The sequence below is a fragment of the Varanus komodoensis genome, unplaced genomic scaffold (assembly GCF_004798865.1).
Source record: "Varanus komodoensis strain SLA01 unplaced genomic scaffold, ASM479886v1 scaffold24, whole genome shotgun sequence".
NCBI classification, from domain to species: domain Eukaryota; kingdom Metazoa; phylum Chordata; class Lepidosauria; order Squamata; family Varanidae; genus Varanus; species Varanus komodoensis.
This window is the reverse complement of record NW_025335641.1, coordinates 9,724,156-9,736,860: the sequence shown is the minus strand read 5'-3', so window position 1 is coordinate 9,736,860 and position 12,705 is coordinate 9,724,156. Positions and strand designations below refer to the sequence as shown.

Here is a 12,705-nt window from a genome sequence, read left to right as displayed (position 1 = left end):
TGTCTGAACCCAGTCACCATGATAACTTTGGTCTTTAGAAACCATGATAAGGAACAATGGTACCATCATGGCTTCTTGTGTTGTCTGAACCCAGGGTCATGGTTTCCACAGTTCCAGTATACAACTACCACAGAGTTCCTAGAAAGAGCAGCACTTGCAGGAGCCACTCCCGCAAGCCAGACTCTATGTGCAGACCAATGAGGAAGAGGCAGACGACAATGGCAGGGAGAGGTGCACTTTGGGGTTGAATTCCATTGGCTGATGGAATCCATGCCAATAGCAGGAGGACTGAGCAGGGAGGATAGTGATCATGACAACATAGAAACCACTTGATTATCTTTAGGACAGTTCCTGTGAACCATGGCGACCATGCCAGGTTGCTTGTTGTGCTGTGTGAATCCAGTCCCTGTTTAGAGGGCAATGGGATTGTGTTGTTACAGATATAATTTAATCTTTTCAAATTATATGGATCGTATAAAGAAACAAAGACCAGTGGGGACCCCTCTCTCAACACACTTGCAAAATTCTGGTTCAACATTGGATACCTATGGACATTTAATGTGTATAATATTGCAAGTTATAATTTATTGAATAGCCAAATGGCTATTTTTATGCTAACCTTTGATTTTAACCTAATTTAACCATATATATTTTAATGCTGTGCTGGACCCTGTCCCCTATTTACATGATTTCCCCCTTTTTTCAGTTTTTTCAGCCCCCTTCACAAGGTGGGGGTGATTTTGAATATCTGTCTATTTATATCAGGTGCACAGTAGGTGGCCAACAGGATCCTCCTTTAATTTAGTTGAAAACTATAAAATCACCTTGATGCAAATCCGTAACTGTTGTAATATTGTGAGGCTTTTCAGACACAAGCTTTCATCCTGACAACACTTCCTGAAGGACAAACTATGCATCCTTTAAATCACAAATATACCAGAGCTGTGTGTAAATGTGCATGGTCTTCATTTGGAACCAGACCACAGCTATTCATTTTTGGCCCAGAATTACATCCACTGGGATAAGGGGGAGAGATAAAAAAGAAAACATCCCCATTAGGATCCATTGATTCCACCCCTCTCCACTTTTCTGCCATCCCATGGTGGTGTGTGTAAAGTTTTGCAACCAAAAATGGGAACGTGCATTTTAAACATCCCCCCATCCTAATTGCCATTGTCATCATCCAGATCGTGGCTCTGCATGCTTACGGGGAGACAAGCAAGCCAAGCACACAGAACTCTTGCATCTGTGATTAATAGAATGTTTGATTTAACCCGGAATTCCCCTGAGACTGCATGATGTGTCATTCTCTCATTAGCATTCAAAAATTGCTGCTACACTAAAGAAGTCTTTCTTAAAGAAACATAGAAACAGAGCAAGTCAGAAGGGGTCTCCCGGGTCATCTAGTCTGACCTCTGGCACCAGCCAGCTCTGCTCACGACCTGCCCACCATGTGCACGCCCAGCCTATCTTTGAACACCCTCACTGATGGGGCCTCAATGACCTCTTGTGGAAGCCCATTCCTCACCCTCGGGGTCCTGACTGTCAGGAAGTGCTTCCTGGCATCCAAATGGAACCTTGGCTCCCTGAGCTTTGCTCCATTGGGGCGCGTTCTGCCTTCCTCTGCAGGGGAGAACAGGTCTCTACCCATCTCCATGTGACATCCCCGCACAAACCTGTATGTCGCCAACATATCCCCTCTGAGTCTCCTCTTCTCCAGACTGAAGACACCCAGTTCCCTCATTCTCGCCTCACACCCCATCCCCTGCAAACCGGCCACCAACCTTGTGGCCCTGCACTGACTCTAACCTGGCTATATCCTTTCTGTAATGAGGGGCCCAAAACTGAGCACAATACCCCAGTTGCGGGCGCACCAGAGTCATATAGAGTGGTAGTAACACCTCTCTCGATCTAGAAGCCACACTTCTGGTTATGCAACCAAGGGTGGCGTTCGCCCTCTTGACCACCGCATCACACTGCTGACTCATGTTTAGCCTGCAGTCAACCAGTACCCCGAGGTCCCTTTCACAAGTGCTGCTCTCCAGCCACTTGTCACCTAACCTGTACTTATGACACCTATTCCTATGCCCCAAGTGCAAGACCTTGCACTTATCCACATTGAACGCCATCCTGTTGACTCCTGCCCACTTCCATAGTCTGTCCAGATCCTTTTGGATCTGGAGTACCTGCTCCTCAGTTGTGGCCACTGCTCCAGTTTTAGTATAGTCTCTGAATTTGATAAGCAGACTGTTCACCCCTTCGTCCATGTCATTTATGGAAAGATTAAACAGGATTGGCCCCAGGACAGAGCTTTGGGGGACCTCGCTTGTCACTAGCCGCCATCCCAATGATTCCCCACTAATGGTTACCCTCCGCTTTCAGTCAGTCAACCATGACCTAATCCACTGGACAGTGCTTTGGTGTATCCCAAAACTCCTCAGTTTCTCCACCAGGATATCATGGGGCACTCTGTCAAAGGCCTTGCTGAAATCCAGGTATACCACATCCACTGCATCCCCTCCATCTAGCCATCTCGTAACCTTGTCATAGAATTTCACAAGGTTCGTCTGGTGGGACCTGTTTTTGCGGAAGCTGTGTTGTGTGGCTGTCAGCCTCCCTTCCCTATCTAGCACCACTAGTTCTCTCTCTATTATGAGCCTTTCCATTGTTTTTCCTACAATAGACACAAGGCTAACAGGTCTGTAAGTCCCCATGTCCCTTCTACTACCCTTTTTGAAAATTGGGGCCACTGATGCCACCCTCCAGTCCTCTGGAACTTCACCCGTTCTCCACAAGGCCTCAAAAATGGAGGCCAGCGGGCGTGAGAGAACCCCTGCCAACTCTCTAAGTACTCTCGGGTGTAACATGTCAGGGCTTGGCGCCTTTTTAATGTCCAAAAAAGGGTCCCACACTGATTCAAGCACATGGGCCGTTCTGAACTTAAAAGTAAAGGAGATCTCTTAACTTCCTACATGGGCACTCCAATCCAATTTCAGTGTCCACAACGCTCCCAAGCCAGAGGGCATCTTAGGCATCACAGGAGGAGTGCAGAGATGAAGGTCGCTGTTGTATACGCCCCGCCATGCAAAACACTTGGATGGCCAATCTCAATCATTTAAGCATTTTGCCCCACAGTGCAAGGCAAGGAGACTCAAGCACTGCCAGAATATTGCATATGGCAGCAGAGCCTGCCTTCTGCCCTTCCTTCCTTCTGAAGCCCATCTCCAAAGTTCCTCTCATGACCTTGGACCAAAAATAAGTGTGGTTCTTTCTGCATAGGTGGGCTGGGGTGAGCTCTAAGTTCTGTACTGGGTGTCCAAATTAACCTAAGGCCACCTAGATTCTGTCTAGCAATCATAAGAATGTGTCTAAAAAAGTAAATGGCCCTTTTTTCTCCCTGCTTTCCTATGCAAGGGGAACATTTTTCAAAATTGTCACCTCCCCAGATGCATTTGCTGGAGTTTTTGTTTTGTCTTCACCCTCCATAAATTGTCAAAAATGGAAAAAATAAAGATGTTCAGCACAGCACTATTTTTAAACTAAGCATTTTTGATTAACTAAGCATTTTTGTTTTAGTCCTGCCACATTTCTAAAAGTAAATTTTTAGAAGAATGCACACAGCTTTACAAGCAAAAAGAAAGCTGTTTGCAAAAGAAGTCCCAGCAGCAAGGGGAAAAAAAGGATTGAGACTCCTTGGTACATCAATTTCCTTGGTACATCAATTTCCAATCAATAAAGAATTAATCAGCATTTAAAAATGTGTTTTCTTTAACAAATATGAAGCCTCACAAATGAAATACATTGCTCCTTTCACAGCTTATCTTTTATTGCAATTTTCTCATTTGTAATACGTCTCAATTTCAGTGGAATTGTGGAACATTTATTGTAAAACAATAAATAATTCAAGTCACTGGGCAAAAGCTCCATGGGCTGAGATATCCTGTAAAATACATAGGTTTCCCTTCCACCCCTAGGATTGGTGTTAATAAAAAATGGCTTTGATCTTATTTAGTAGAAAGGCAAACACACTTTTTTTTTCATTTGACATTAACAATCTGATTATTTGTCTCTCCAAAGAGTGCCTATGTAGCTTTCATATGGTCTACACAATAAAGCATAGAATATTTCTGTTTACTGAGATATCAAGTGGCATTTCACTGCAAGTCAATGGTCTGTCTTGGCTATAGCAAACTAGACTTCAATCTGGCATCTACAAATGTCAAGTGTGCATATGTGTGTGTGTGTGTGTGTGTGTGTCTGTAGAGTGAAAATCAAAAGCAAGTTCTAAATTCCTGTTTTGTTCTTTAAGAAGGGAAACAAAGTTTGGCTGAACATATTTGCTGCAAATAAAGAAATAAATAATGTGCAATATTCAGCTGTCAGTCTAGAAAAACAACAAGGGAAACACTGTCAGTCAGACAGGGTAATAAAATTTCAGGCAGATGCTCAAACTAGGGCTCTAATTCTCAGGCAACTCCCTTGGTAAGCATATAGTTACTTTATCATATGCAAGCTAGGCAAATTGTACTTCATCATCACAACCAAACTGTAAAATATTAATATTTCATATTACAGCAAAACTCCATGGAACAAATTTCGTTGTATTAAAAGCATCAAGAGTTCTGAATTGTAATGTTGCTTTAAGTCATTTCTGGAGAGGGAAGGGGCAGGTAGAAACCCGAAATGGTAACTAGCATGTTGTAAATTACTATGCTGTGATATCAGAGAAAGAAAATACGCTTTTTACAGTGTGAGTTCAATTCAACAAAAATACTGACATTACAGAGGACAATGCAAGTCATTGTGTTTCAGTGCTGGCACTTATAATTAGAAAGAGCGGCATGTGTCTCCCATATCGGTCCCTATGGAAACACCACTGGTTGCTGCATGAATCAGAGTGTCTAATATTATGGAGAAATGCCATTTCTTAGCACAATTAGTTAATTCATATAGGCAGCAGTTCTAATTGGCAAGCATCTTCTCTAAACATGCCATGCCATCATTGCTGTTACAAGTTCCTCCGTAAATTAACTACACACACACACACACACACACACTACTTCCTTGAAGATTTCTCGCAACATTGTATCTTTCTTCTAACGGAATTGGATTTTAATCCCACCTCCCTTTTCCAAACCCTTGGCAAATATTACAGCAGGAAGAGGCTGCACTCTGATGGAACCCTAAACCGGAGTTTATCTTCATGAGACTGGACCTCAGGGTTAGGGGACTCTCCTTCTCCAGTATCGTTCAAAAAGACTGGAGGGGGGGCTTCCTGTGCCATATTATGTTAACTGCAATTTAGTGTGTTATTCAAACCCTAAACTAGGCTTATGTTAAGCATATTAAGTGAAAAAAATCCAGCTTCATAATCTTTGGTCTCAAGTTGAGATGTCAAAGAAACACACCATGGATTCAAGTGAATCCAGATTTCTAAGACTCTGATCTGTTCATTCCACAGTAGATAATCTTTTCTCCCTGAGTCTCATGGATTCTGTAGATTTGTGGACCATTTTTAAAGCTTTCTGTAAATTTATACAGATTTAGTCACAATAATAATAAAAAAACCTAACCAAAACGATGCATTCTCCCATGCCCCTATCACAGACTTAAAACTCTCAATTTGGAGGGATTTACATACAGTTTGCATATTTTCACAAGTGCCAATTTGCACAAATGTCTATGACTGCATTTGTGCAAAGTCAAATTCCATCAATGAGCAGATGATAGAATAAAAGGTACCAAACAAAGTGTGAAATGCAGATGGAATTGGCTTAATCAAGTCCACCCATTGCCCATTTCAAAGGGGTGTCTTCAACTACCCACAGTTGGGATTAACCATACTTTGCCCAGCTCAGATGACATGGCGAGATGGAATTAATCTAAAACAGAAGCAAATGCTTCAGATCGCCTCATGGCTACAGAAGGAGGGCGAAAGAACACACTGGCAGGTGTGTCATTTTAGTTTGTTCTTGTGAAGCTAATTGTGGAAAGCTTCCAATATTAAAAACTGGTGGGTAAAGGGAGACTTGGCATAGGTGTATAAAATCATGTGTAGTGTGGAGAAATTGTATAATGAGAAATTTTTCTCCCTCTCTCAAAATCACATGAAGATTTTGAGGGTGAAGGGTGGAAGATTTAGGGAAGACAAAAGTAAGTACCTCTTCACAGGATTCACATTAAAAAATGGAATTTGCTACCACCAGACTTGGTTATGGACACTAATTTGGATGGCTTTAAAAGAGGATTAGACAAATTCATGAAGGATATCAAACAATGGATACTAATCCTGGAAACTATATGCTGCGTCCAGAGACAGTGTATGCCAGTAGCTGAGGAACATGAATGGGATGGTATCATCATACTCCCTACTTGTGGCCTTCCCTGGTCACCTAGAGGCTACGATAGGAATAGAATGCATGACCATATACATCTTTGGATGTACCCCGCAGGGCACACTTTATGTTCTTAAGTTCACTGCACTTGAAGCAGCCCACAGTTAAAAAAAATACTGGAATTTTCAGATGAAGTCTCTCCACAAGTTTATTTCTGCTGGTGAAGTTTAATAAAGGCAACAGTTTCTGTAAGTTATTGAAAGTGACAGCATCACAAATCAATGCATGTCACCAGCAGAGTAGAGACAGATGTCTCTGATTAATCAGAATTACATTTTTACCAATGAAGGAAACAGCTAAAATCAAAGCAAATATTTCTGCCATCCCTGCTGTGTTTATTCTTGTTTCTCTGCTACAATAACACTGTACACAGTGAGAGAACAAGTCCTGAAACTAGAATTTTAAATATCTGTTCCTCCCCTCAGCCATGTGCACACTTAAAAAAAAAAAGTCTGTATACAGAAAAAAGAGGGAAAACATTCAGTCAAGTATTACATGTCTATGATGTAGATTCCAATAAGGGGGAATAATGTTATATGGATGATTTGTTCAGATGTGGTTCTCCGTTGAACTGCATCTATTATTTTGTCAATGTCTGCCAAATCAAGACACCCCAATACCCATTCCAAATGCTTTTAGTAAAAAGGTAAAGGTAAAGGTTTCCCCTTGACATTAAGTCCAGTCATGCCTGACTCTAGGGGGCAGTGCTCATCTCCGTTTCCTAGCCGAGGGAGCCAGCGTTTGTCCGCAGACAGTCTCCGTGGTCATGTGTTCGGCATGACTAAACACCCAAGTGCACGGAACGCTGTTACCTGCCCACCGAAGTGGTACCTTTTTATCTACTTGCATTTGCATGCTTTCGAACTGCAAGGTTGGCAGGAGCTGGGATGAAGCACGGGAGCTCACCCCATCTGTGGATTCGAACTGTCAACCTTTCAAACAACCAGCTCAGCAGTTTAACCCACTGCACCACCTGCATTCTACTTTTAGTAGAAATCAGTAAATTCATTATATCTCTTTTCTAATACATTAGATAAAAACATTAAGGTGTGTTAACCAAAGCTGTAACCAAAAATTGGAAAAAAATGTTCATTACATGCCTTCATTTTTTGTGCACCATTTCTTTTCCTCATCATATATGAAAAAGACCTCTTTGAAATATCAAGACACATTACCCATGCTTGAAACATGTAACAGAAAACATCTTATTACATCTAACTGGTGATGGAGACCATCAAAACAGCGATTGCTATTCCAAAATTCTGTGTTTAGCACAGAATTTGGTCAGTATCCTTGGTCAGTATCCAAAACTCCCTTTGGAGCCTCCATTGATTATGTTGCATCAGAAGGATCCACTGGGGCAAGGCAAGCCTAACACTTCCTAGAGCAGTGATGGTGAACCTTTAAGAGACCGAGTGCCCAAACTGCAACACAAAACCTACTTATTTATTGCAAAGTGCCAACACTGCAATAAAACCTGAATACGAGGTTTTAGTTTAGAAGAAACAACTCATACATAAATGTCTTTTGTCTGAAAAGAAAAATGCAATAATAGAGCTCTCAATGATATAAACATCTCCCTCCCTCCCTCCCTCTCTCCCTCTCCTTGGCAGCACACTGACCAGCCATGTGAAAGCTCGGACAAGTCGCATCTAATGAGTCGCAGCTCGTGACATCATCGCCTGGCGCCACTACTCCTTCCTGAGCATGCGCATGTGCGCTGCTACCCGATGCTTGGCTGCTGGGGTGATGCTGGGGTGACTTGGCTCATGTGCCGACAGAGAGGGCTCTGTGTGCCCACTGCAGCACGCGTGCCATAGATTCGCCACCACTGTCCTAGAGTAACTTCAGAAACGACCAGTTCCATTTCAGCACATTTCTGTGGAAGCTACCGCGGTCTGTAGCTACCGCTCCTTGCACTGGGAAGCGGTAGCTACATACCACTAATACTTAAATCAAGCATCAGAGCTGGGTTCTGGTGGCACATGGGCAGCATGGAATATTGCCCTTTACTGGGAGCAATGGAAATCTCAAAAAAACACAAAGCAAACTTTTGAGCTCTGCAGCACTCTTGAACAGCTTATGTGGCGTGGAAAGCAGAGTAATGAGGGGAAGAAAAAAGAGAAAGACTGAGCCAGATGTTGTGGCTATGAGCTGTATGTTTAAAACCAAGTCTCAAGATTGTAGTCTGAATGAACTAGCCAGGGTAGGTATTGCAAGACTCAACTTACACCTAGGATTTTGAAACAAAGTAGCAGCAGGTAAGCTTCATTTTTGAAAACATAAAGTCTGGCTATTACCAGATCTATTTCCAGGCTGGGGTGAAAGGTAACTTTACAGAGTAGCCATTTCTTTTTCTAACTTTTAGTCTGAAATTGTAATTCCAAGATCCCAAGATTCCAAAATGCTTCTTCATATTACCGCAACTGCTACTGAAGTTGTTAATTTCCTATATATATATATATGCCATCCTCTGAGATCTATACACAAATTTGACACCATTCTATAAACAAACATGCCAACAATTGTAACATGAACTCAACGAATCTAGTGGATGCGCCAACATACTTGCAAATAAATGCTGGCCATTTAAAAGTATTTTTTCTGCTGTAACATAGGAAGCTGCTATTTATTTATCATATGGGCATGCCCTATCTGTATCTGTAATTGTAACATCTATAGCTATACCATCTGTGTCAATATCTGTATGTATACATGATAGGGATGTTCCACATGCCTATTACAGAGCATTTTAGTAGTTTTTCAACACAATTCTATAGAATTGTATATAGTCATTATTAACAGTTACTAATATTTCATGATTTAGCAAATGTCAATAGAACAACTTTGCTATTTTAAAGAAAACAAGGTGCTGCATTTTGGTATCATTTAGGGCAAAAGTAGGACTGCGGGACTTTTTTCTTTAAATTTGCATGGACTGCATCCTTAATATGATTAAAAAAAATAATTTCTCTACCACCCAATAGCCGAAGCTCTCTGGGCAGCATACAGCTAAATTCCAACTGTATCATTCAGCTGCTTTCCTAGTTCACTTTCTCTTAGAGTATGAAGAGAAATGTGGTCCTGCCCAAAGGAAGAAGGAAGAAAACAGTGTACAGCACCCTGTTGGGCATGGACTTTCTAGCACTACAAAGAAGGAAAACACTTTGGGGCATTCACAAAAGTTGTCTTGGAATGTCAACAAATGCCATATTTTTGATAGTTCATGGTATCCAGTAGAAAGAACAGAAATATACCACATATGTAAAGAACCCATGTGCTTCCAGAAAGTTTGATTTCATAGATGTTAATTCAAGAGCAACCGAATATCTAACAGCACTGCAGTTTCATACTGAATATGACTATGTACTACAAACGGGAATATACTCAATTTCCATGTCCTTATTAGATACAGATTATATTTTCAGGTAATTCCTCAGATATGACTCTAAATTAAGAAGCTATATAGTGCAAAATATATTAAATTGATTCAGTCTTCACCCTTCTCAGTCTTTTCTTCCTCCCATTTATACTTTTTCCTGACTATCTAGAAAACACAAGTGTATTGACTGTTAATTCCAGAGGAAGTAAATAAACACTGAGATGGACGAGTGGGTGGAGGTCATGCAGAACACTCAAGGAAGCTCTGTGAGTCTGTCTGTGTGTGCATGGTGCACATGCACACTGTTTTTCCTAATTTCAGATAACAACTCGGCTATAATATCTATAATGTTTTCACTACTTCAATCTCAAGTGCAATAGAGTATCATTATTAGATAAAATTACTGATCTACTAGTCATGATGTATGGGGTACGCAAGGAGAAAAAAGGGATGGAATATACAATATACAAGTTATTCATCTCCAAGGTTTTGCATTCAAGGCAGCATTATCCTCAGATACGAGGCTCTATTTTCCCTGTAATAGTGAATCGCTGTGATTTACATGGGGAGATCAATGTAGGAGGCCAAAGGACAACCTTCCCCAAACTGGGGCCCTCCAGATGCACTGGACTACAACAATCCTGATTCCCACACCCCTGAATGCATGACAGGAACACGCATTCCCAGTACAAGATCAGTCATCAGGAGCCCTTGCGTGAGCTCCCTTGACCTGTGCCATTCAGGAACTGCTAGCATGTGGGCCACCATGGCTTGGGTCCTCCTCTTCGTTTTTTCACCTTGCAACCGAAAGGCAGCCCTTCTTAAGCCTTTTTGCTGCCAGTGTTTGAGAGGAAGGGTAGTTTTTGCCTTCTGCTGTCTAGTGTAACACAGATTGTAATTCAGCTATTTTACCCCAGATAATTCAGTGGGAGCATGGCAGGGAGTCAGTCCTAGCCACAAAGCTGTACTTTTCAAGCCATAGCTTTACTACACAGACTTCGAAGCCCTGGCCCACTCCCATTTCTTGAGAACTAGAGCAACGAGTAGCATTATACTGAGAAACAGCCCATGCAGTATTTTGGGAGAGGAAGGTGCTCAGGTCAGAATCTTGCCTGATTTTTTATTTGTTACAAGGTAGTATGCAAATGTCCCATTCAAAACTTGTTAGCCGAAATCCTACAGCTCAGAAGCTGCAAATCTTGGGGGAGAGAAAGAACTGCAAATGCACATCAAGACTTCTGTGAATGGCAGAGCTGGGTCTGCATGTCACAAGGCGCTGCTCCAATGATGTGGTGTCAGTGGAAGGCGCAGAGATCACGGAGGTGAAACAGAAGCAAGGCAGAGATGGGCATGGGGGGTAATGGTTCAAAACTATGGTCACCAGGTCAATAGCTTTGCAAATGTGCTGAACAACACAAGACACAGTAGCACTGCCTGCGGTTTCAGCACCTTAATTAAAGAAGTGACTGCTCCAGTGATCCAGAATTAATTTTGGCTAGACAACAATTATAACACAACCTTCTGGGCAACTCCATGCTTGGAATGATACATATACAGAGCTGACCTGTAGATGTACATATTGGACTGACTGAACATTAAGGAGGAAAGAGCAGAGGAGAGAACAAGCATGTGTTTTACAAGGGAAGAAAACTGAAAGGAAAGGCTTTTTGCCTGACAGCTTCCCTGGCTTTCTCTACCATCTTCAGTTCAATCCCGTATATAATATGGATCATCCAGGTTAGGACAGACAAATGGCATAATAAAATTTGAACCAAACTGCATTGTGAGAAATTAAGTTTATTTCAGGAAAATAGCAGGAAGATGGCCAATGAGTGCATTCACAAATCATGTTACACTGTGGCTTAGCATGACATGTGTGAGAAAGAATAAGCTGTAGTGTACTCTGGCTCCATGATCCCCTCCTGCTGTGGGACAGAAAAAAGGCCTCCATGACCAATTGTGGTTAACACTAGCTATGGCAGTTTCAAAATGTAATCTCCAAACCACGTTATGGAAGCTGGCTTGTTGAAATCATCTTTAGTTAAACACAATTCCAGCTGCAGATGACCAGAAAAATGTGGTTCAGCAGAAAGTCAAGCTAAAGCTTGCTGCAACTCATCCTTGTATATTTATGACACAGTAACATGGGCAATGAGAGGTCTACTTTGTTTGCAGTGGACTAGAATTTCTAGAATTCTCACTACATTATATCCATAGTGAAAAGTTTCCGCTTGAGCATATCCTATTGACTCCAGTTTGATGTGTTCTGCAAGCTCTGAAGCTTCATTACAATTTAGCCCCTACCAGGATCAGATTCCAGTTGACAGTATGGAGGTGATGGAGATATACTTCACTGAGAAGCTCGTGTGTGTGTGTGTGTGTGGGGGGGGGGGGGGGGGGGGGGAGAGAGAGCGCACAAGCCCAGATAAGGCTAAATCAACTTCGGCCCTAATTTGACATTTAATTCCTGGAAAACGGACATCTCAAATGAAATGTAGAAATCACACAAGTTTAAACGTTCAATTCAGTCTTCAAAATCTGCATTTTTCAGATCCTGGTTAGCAACATTGCAAGCTTATTTTAGACACACACATAACACTCGGTGTTCATTACCTTGTCCAGAGCAAATGTTTTGGTAACTGCAAATCCCCATCCTGCCTCAAAGGCTCTGCGGATCATTGGCGAACTTGTAGCCGGAGTCGCGCTGGCGAGGCCAAAGGGGTTCGGAAACCTGAGCCCAGCCACTTCTGTGCTGATGTCTATTAAGTCGATAGGTGTGTAGAAAAGGGGCAACTGGGGTATAGCAGGAACTGCACCACCATATAAAGACTGCAGAAATAAACAAAAAAAGTTCATGTATTTCATTTGCATTCCGCCCTTCTTCCAAGAGGCTTAGGCTAGTGCAACTTAGTGATCAGTTTTTCACAA

The 12,705-nt window shown here is 42.0% G+C and overlaps 1 protein-coding gene across 7 annotated transcripts in view; it reads right to left on the bottom strand.

The window, feature by feature from the left end:
* Positions 1-12,705, bottom strand: part of DPYD (dihydropyrimidine dehydrogenase) — a 538,071-nt gene that overhangs the window by 220,072 nt on the left and 305,294 nt on the right. For all 7 annotated transcript variants that reach the window (XR_006414940.1, XM_044432357.1, XM_044432363.1 and 4 more), the window contains one exon: positions 12,391-12,606. Coding sequence is in view for 6 of the 7 variants with exons in the window: in XM_044432357.1 (XP_044288292.1) it covers positions 12,391-12,606 (216 nt within the window). In the remaining variant the exon portion in view is untranslated. The remainder of the gene's footprint in view (positions 1-12,390; positions 12,607-12,705) is intronic.